General features: G+C 43.0%; 1 protein-coding gene across 1 annotated transcript; it reads right to left on the reverse strand.

Annotated features, from left to right (window-relative positions):
• Window positions 1-3,417: 3,417 nt before the first annotated feature.
• Window positions 3,418-7,064, reverse strand: LOC144703785 (transcription factor bHLH168-like). Its single transcript, XM_078576047.1, has 3 exons — window positions 6,834-7,064; window positions 5,764-6,087; window positions 3,418-3,737 (listed from the first exon to the last, which is right to left on the reverse strand). Exons 1-3 carry the CDS (start codon window positions 6,954-6,956, stop codon window positions 3,663-3,665), a joined length of 522 nt encoding a protein of 173 aa, XP_078432173.1. The 5' UTR covers window positions 6,957-7,064; the 3' UTR covers window positions 3,418-3,662.
• Window positions 7,065-7,646: the final 582 nt, after the last annotated feature.

The raw sequence follows: 7,646 nt of genomic DNA on the forward strand, positions 1-7,646 counted from the left end.
ATTCTCCTTTCTCCCTTTGAGTTAGGTCGAGTTTCTTGAAAGCTCATTTGAACCAGAAATCTCTTCCTCCTTCCCTCTCTCTCTCTCTTGAAGTTGGTGCTCTCTTGACTGTGATGACGCGGGGATGTGACGAGGCTGACGACGATGCTTAGGTGTTTTCCTTGTATTGGCGTGGTGTTCATCCTTGACATCTTTTGCAGTTTTTCATGTCCAAGTATGCTTCCCTGAGTGTTTGCGCCACCACTTTTAAAAGGATTAACTCGGTTCAACAATCTACTTCATCCCCATGGAGTTGGCGTGGCGTATTAAGAGGCACAGAGCCAAAGACTGAATAGTGATCATGGGGTAACTCTAAGAGCGGTGGGGAAGAGGGTGGCATCGATGATGAATAGTCCCTCTGCTTCCCAGCTTCTTCAGCCCCCATTCTACAGCTACCCATCTGGTAAGCAGACCCATAAAGTCCCCACGATTGGCTCCACAAGCTGGGTCCAGCCGGCGGGCCAACTCCATCAAGAAATTCCTCCAACCCCTTGTCCATTATCCCCTTGCACTTCATTCTCTGCCCATCGCCCTGGTGAGTGCCCACCTCAACGGCGTCGACTGCAATTAATATCTGTAGTGCCCACCAAAGACCCCCCCTAGAGCCCCTCCTTGTTGGACTTCTCTAGCATGTAGCTGATCCGCCGGTCATCCTCCATGACCCTTGAGCCTTTGTCCCTAACCAAAACAAAGAGGTGAACTGTGCAACTGTAGTTAAGAGAAGGAACCTCTGAAGTATATATTTACATCACATGTGACATTGATGCCGTCCGGTGAGTGGACAAAGATGGGAAGATGGAGTTAGTGATGTGGGACGCAAATATGACAGATTTTTCTAAAACCGTAGGGTGTGTGAGGGAACATGAGACATGATGAACTTCTCGTCATGTCCCCATCCGTCACCACATGTCACCGTCCTGTCACGTCCTAGATGTGTCATTCCCTATTGTCAGCTGCCCGTTCATTGACTCGTGCTCTGATTTGTCCATAGCTTGGCTCCGCCATTCGCAACAGCCAGTAAAGAACCTGAAAAAAAATAAAAATAGCTAAATAATACAAGACAGACCTCACCATCCAATTTTCCATAATAAGATCAGATGGGTGAGATCATATCAGGTTACTTAACGCAGCCCGATTTGACTCAAGCTTTGGGACGGGTCAGCTCAAAGCTCGGTCATAATTTTGTTTTTGATTTATTTAGATCGCGATTGAATGGGTCGGGATATGTTTGTCCTATTGTCATCCCTACCTGATGCAAAGCTGCATAGAAGTGATGTTGGCAATCCCATACCAAAAGAATTTGAAATACATGTTGCTATATAAATGTCATTCTTCTTTATCCCTTAAATTAAATATCTACTTCATCTTCCTCATGTGCCCGCTGGCTTGATTACCGTGGACCCATGTATGGGCCTTATATGGGTCACACTGAGGGTTGGCCTTGAGTTGATGCTCCAGCTTGGTGCTGCTTCTTAGGCGCTTATTGCTCGCTGGTTGTGGGCGGGCTTGGGTGTCATGTTCTTGCCCTCCTATGGCTGGCTTGAGCAATGATGTGCATCTGGCGCAGCTACCTCAAATGCTCATAAAAACACATTTTTATTTATTTATTTATTTAATTTTCACTTCATCCCGCAAAAGATATAAGCTAACATACTAAAGAGAATGATTAAAATCATAAAATGTAATAATATTTTAAGCATATTTTCTAGAATAATTAGTGGGCTGGTAAATTATGCAACACATTAGGTCAAAAAATGTTATTTTGACCTAACGCTCCATGTAATGCATGAAATGAGAATCCATGTTGAAATGCATATAACATCAATAAATGATGAAAAAAGGGCTTTTAAAAAATGTATAATTTCATGAAGCATTTGGGTTCATCACCTACTCCTTTGCTTAAAAACAAATCTCCTTATGAAAAAATATTTTCTCTAACCCCTTACTATTTATTTCTTAAAACGTTTGGATGTCTGTGTTATCCTAACCTGCGACCATATTCTCTGATACAATGTGAAGAAATTTGGATAAGGAGATCATAGAGAGGTAGAAAGAAGTTTGGATAAGAAATTTGGTAGAAAGAAGAATTCCGATTTAGAGCAATCTTAAAAAATGTACAAAGATCTAGATTTATAAGAATACATTTGACTAATTGTGTCATCACAGAAGTAACAGGCAAGAAGCCATTAAGACATTAAATTTATATTTTTATGTCTGTTTTACTTATATTTTTACGTTTATTTTATTGGGGCACATGAGCATATCTTATTTGGTAATGTAGTAAGTGAATACTGATTGGTCACTTACTATTTGCTGTTAGTTTATCTCTTCTTATGTTGGAAGTGGGGTACATGTCTTTCTTTCATTGGCTATCAATTAAATATTTTCAAAATGGTTTTCTTTATGTTTGATCAAGATAGGCTCCAGATATGAAGCCTTTGTTTTGACTCGGATAGGCTCTGAGTCTGAAGCCCTCTTTATGTCAAAGATCATACCTTGAAAGTGTGTCTTCCACAGACCCGAGATTGGCTCAAGCTACAGACAATCTGATGGCAAATAAGAAGAATGGTCCATTGGATGCATGGTAGATGATGATCAAGATCAAGAGAGCTATTTCATCAGCAAGCAAGGCCATGGCCATCTCCACCTCTGATAACAGGTAAAGAAATGTGAGAGGCTGATATGTATTCAAGAAGAGGGAAATAGAGAAGAACATACAGGGTCATCTCGCTATTTTCAGGCATAAAGCCATTTAGGCTGAAACATTGAGAGACAGAAAGGGAGAGACAGGGATCAAAGGATGAACATGGCCTGGGAGACATATTATGGTAAGAAAAGCATTGACAAAATAACTCCATTATAGGGTTATCTATAGCCTCAAATATATGACTCTCTCTCTGTCTCTCCCTCTCTCTCTCTCTCTCTCTCTCTCTCTCGCTGTCGCTCTCTCTCTCACTCTCTCTCTCTTTCGCTCTCTCTCTCTCTCGCTCTCTTGCTCTCGCTCTCTCACACACACTCTCTCTCTCTCTCCCTCTCGCTCTCTCTTCCTCTCTCCCTCTCTCTCTCTCGCTCTCTCTCTCTGGCTCTTTCTCTCTCTCTCTCTCTCTCTCTCTCTCTCTCTCTCTCTCTCTCTCTCCCTCCCTCTCTCCCTCTCTCTCTATCTCGCTCTCTCTCTCTCCCTCTCTCCCGCTCTCTCCCTCTCTCGCTCTCTCTCTCTCTCTCTCTCTCTCTCTCTCTCTCTCCCTCCCTCTCTCCCTCTCTCCCTCTCTCTCTCTCTCTCTCTCTCTCTCTCTCTCTCTCTCTCTCTCTCTCTCTCTCTCCCCCCCCCCCCCAGAACCCCAGTACTGGGAGATACATTTCAGGCGAGACACAGAAGTCTGGAGTGTGAACTGGAATAGCGTCTCTCTGCAGCCAAATCGGACTAACATGCAGTTTAAAATACAGGGATGGATCTCATCCGCACATGACACCTTGCAGAACAACAGTTGCAGCGATAAATTGACTTGACTCTGGACGTGCCTCTGCTCATTTCGTGGAACGAGCAGAAAAAAAACTGATGCATTTACTAGCATTGCCGGCAGATCTCCCAAAAGATGGGCTCCAGAATGGAGCTTCCAGAAACCCTAACCATGGCTGACGAGCTCCCTCAGCCTATCAGTTAGACGCGAAGTCTCCAGCCCAATCCGCGGACAGCGGACCTGACAAGAGAAGCCAATAAGCTTAGGAGAAACAAAGAAGATACGCCCAGGTCAAGGAAAAGAAAAGGTCGAAAGTTGTGTTGTTGTAAATTATAAGCTTTATTTAGATTGACATTTTACTAAGAGTGGCTTACTTAAAAATGTAGAGGATAAGGCTGTCATCATTGAAATGATGGGGTAATTTTGGAGTAAATATAATTAAGTTTCTCCTGTTGCCTACAAATAGGGGCCACTCCTCGGGTCACAAGGTTGAACTTCTCTGAGAGCGCCCGTTTTACTCGTACGAGATTATGCAAGTTCCTAGTTTTTTACTTAAAAGGCTAGTAATAGTGATCAATCAATCAATCAGGAATGGGTTTAGAAAGGCTCTCTATCTTCTCTCCTTTATTGGTTTGTTCGTAAGAATTCAATGAAAGATCCTTCAGGTCACTCAAAAGGAAAGATAGGCTTTACTAGGATGGACGGAGGCGAACCTCTGATAGAGAGAGACGGAGAGAGTGAAAGAGAATAAGAACGAAAAGGAGAGAGGAGAGAGAAAAAGGGAGAGAGGAACGAGAGAGATACTGAGAGAAGAGGCAGAAAGAGAGAGATGAGAGAGAGACAGAAGGAGAGAGAGGCAGAAAGAAATAGATGAAAGAGAGAAGGAGCGAGATGATAGAGAGAAGAGAATTAGGTAATGCGAGAGAAAGAGAATGGAGAGATAAAGAATGAGAGAAAGAAGAGAGATAGAGAAGAAGAGACAGTGAGAGAGAGAGGAGAGAGAGAGAGAGGAGAGAGAGGGGGGGGAGGGAGCGAGACAATGATAGAGTGAGTGAGTGAGTGGGGAGGAGAGAGAGGGAGGAGAAAGAGATGATGAGAGAGAGAGTGAATGGGAGAGAGAGAGAGAGAGAGAGAGTGACAAGGAGAGAGACAAGGGAGGGAGAGAAATTCGAAAAGAAAAAAATAAGGAGAGAGGAAGAGAGAGAAAAGAGAAAAATAAGGAGCGATAAGGAGAGCTAAGGAGAGAGGAAGAGAGAGAAAAGAGAAAAATAAGGAGCGATAAGGAGAGCTAAGGAGAGAGGAAGAGAGAGAAAAGAGAAAAATAAGGAGCGATAACGAGAGCTAAGGAGAGAGGAAGAGAGAGAAAAGGAAAAAATAAGGAGCGATAAGGAGAAAAATAAGGAGAGATAAGGAAAGATAAGGAGAAAGGAAGAGAGAGAAAGAGAGAAAAAAGAGAAAATAAGGAGAGATAAGGAAAGATAAGGAGAGAGGAAGAGATAGAGAGAGAAAAGAGAAAAATAAGGAAAGATAAGGAGAGAGAAAGAGAGAGAGAGAGAGAGAGAGAGAGAAAAAAAAGAGAAAAATAAGGAGAGATAAGGAAAGATAAGGAGAGAGGAAGAGAGAGAGAGAGAGAGAAAAGAGAAAGATAAGGAGAGAGGAACAGAAAGAAAGAGAGAGAGAAAAGAGCAAATAAGGAGAGAGGAACAGAAAGAAAGAGAGAGAGAAAAGAGCAAATAAGGAGAGATAAGGAAAGATAAGGAGAGAGGAAGAGAGAGAGAGAGAGAAAGAGAAAGATAAGGAGAGATAAGGAGGGAGGAACAGAAAGAAAGAGAGAGAGAAAAAAGAAAATAAGGAGAGATAAGGAAAGATAAGGAGAGAGGAAGAGAGAGCGAGAGAGACAGAAAAGAGAAAAAAAGAGAGATAAGGAGAGAGGAACAGAAAGAAAGAGAGAGAGAAAAGAGAAAATAAGGAGAGATAAGGAAAGACAAGGAGAGAGGAAGAGAGAGCGAAATAGAGAGAAAAGAGAAAGAAAGAGAGATAAGGAGAGAGGAAGAGAAAGAAAGAGAAAAGAGGAAAATAAGGAGAGACGAAGAGAGAAGAGATAATAGAGAGCGAGACCGAAAGAGAGGAGAGAGAGACCCAGAGAGAGAGAGATAGAAGGAGAAGGGAGAGAAAAGGGAGGGAGTGCGAGAGACACTACTAGGTAACGGAAGGGGAAACACAGAGAGAGAGGTAATGGAAGGAGAAAATACGAGGAAAACATTACTTGGGCGTGGATGGTGTAGAAGATCTTCTCATTTACGATGGAAAAGCTGGCGTTGGTCACGTCGGCCCCCTCTTCCTCCAGCACGGCGATGACCAAGTAGAAGAGGGACCTTCTCGCAGGGACACAAATGAGAACAACCTCAAGGGTTGACTCCAGTGCCCGAATCTCAAGCAGCGGAACATGCAGACCCACCATTGGACGACACCCATTCTTGTGACCGTCGATCAGAAGCCCCTTCTTCTGCTTCAACCCTTCGATTCTTTCTTTCAGGCATCTGATGTACCCGGCCGCCTGTTCTAAATGGTCCTGCTGGGTCAGGGAGTCCTGTATAAACATTCTTATTTAGTAATGAACAGAACTTGTAGAGTTATTGATTAGCATTCTCTTGGAAGAAGAACATTATCTACCTAGGAGAGAATAGAGCTATTAATCAGTATTCACTCGGAAGAATGGCATTCTCTACAATTGGAGACGGTAGAGCTATTAATCAGTACTCCCTAGGAAGAATGTCAATATCTACGCTGGGAGACGGTACAGCTATTAATCACTATTTCCTTGGATGAAGAACATTACCAGCCTTTCAGAAGACAGATTATTGATCCCTACTTACTTGAGAGAAGAACATTAGGTACCTTCGAGAGTATAGATATACCGATCTTTTTTACTTGGAAAACGAACATTATCTACCTTGGATGGGACAGAGTTGCTAATCAGTATTCCCGCTGATTATTGATCCGTACTTACTTGGGAGACGAACACTAGGTACCTTCGAGAGTTTAGATATACCGATCTTTTTTACTTGGAAAACGAACATTATCAGTATTGGTTTTCCAAGTAAAAAAGATCGGTATATCGGTATACTGATTAGCAACATTATCCGTACTTACTTGGGAGACGTTTCTTCGAGAGAATAGAGTTACTAATATAATCAGTATTCACTTGGAAGAAAAACATTATCTACCTTGGATAGGACAGAGTTGTTGATCAGTATTCTCTCTGAAGAACATTATCTACCTTGAACAGGATAGAGTCATTAATAAGTATTCACTTGGAAGAAAAACAGTATCCACCTTGGGGAGATTGCCCTCGGGAACTAGAGACGAGAGCTTGAGGCAGAGGGCTTTCATGTGGATCCTCCTGTTCTTCTCCACCGTCTTCCTTTCCACCGGGGCGCTCGCTTCTCTGCGTTTCATCTCTCTGACCTGGGCAATGAGAGGAGAGAGAAAGAAGAAAGAAGTGGCCAGAGAGAAATCTGAGTTGCGCTCTCCGTCCAATCTTCACGGAGTAAATCTCCAGTAGCAAGACTAGCTTAAAAAGGGGAGAGGCCATTCCTCTAATCCAGATGGGATCTGCCTGTCAAAAACAGCTCATCCGACGTAATTAGAGATAATCTCGTTCATCTATTGCAACTTGACACCCACCCTTTTTCCTAGAAAGGGCATGGACCAAATAATGTTGGCGACGGTCGGTAGTTGAAGAACTGCGTGGTTAGCGAGACAGAGAGGACAAGGGCATGGTCGTTTCGTTCTCTACCGTATTACTACTCCACGCGGGGGAAAATTCTCACGTGCTGATGGCGGATTCAGATTTTTCTGACGTCTGTCATGAAGATAGAAAAGGGCGTGGGTAATTAAGTCAGGGACAGCTGGGAATGTATTCTCGTCAAGCTCCAACTCAGCATTTTCCATGTCCTAGTCCCGGTTCTAGCTTCCAATCCGTGTGAGGCCCAGGAGGCGTTGACCATAAATATACAAAGAAAACTAACAGCTGGAAAATTTTTGTGTAGGGATGTCCCAAAAATGCACTGTTTTTAATGCCAAAAATATATTATAAAAAGGTTTTGAACTCCTGACCTCAACTCATAGAATGAACCTGTTGAAGAA

Source organism: Wolffia australiana, chromosome 5 (assembly GCF_029677425.1).
Source record: "Wolffia australiana isolate 7733 chromosome 5, ASM2967742v1".
Lineage (NCBI taxonomy): Eukaryota > Viridiplantae > Streptophyta > Magnoliopsida > Alismatales > Araceae > Wolffia > Wolffia australiana.

What these genes read in the sequence shown, in the direction of transcription:
- LOC144703785 (XM_078576047.1), bottom strand. Translation starts at nt 6,956, where the DNA reads ATGAAACGCAGAGAAGCGAGCGCCCCGGTGGAAAGGAAGACGGTGGAG. An exon ending in CCGAGGGCAATCTCCCCAAG is followed by an intron (nt 6,088 to 6,833) that starts GTGGATACTGTT and finishes ATGTTTATACAG; the next exon opens with GACTCCCTGACCCAGCAGGA. An exon ending in TCTACACCATCCACGCCCAA is followed by an intron (nt 3,738 to 5,763) that starts GTAATGTTTTCC and finishes TTCTCTTGTCAG; the next exon opens with GTCCGCTGTCCGCGGATTGG.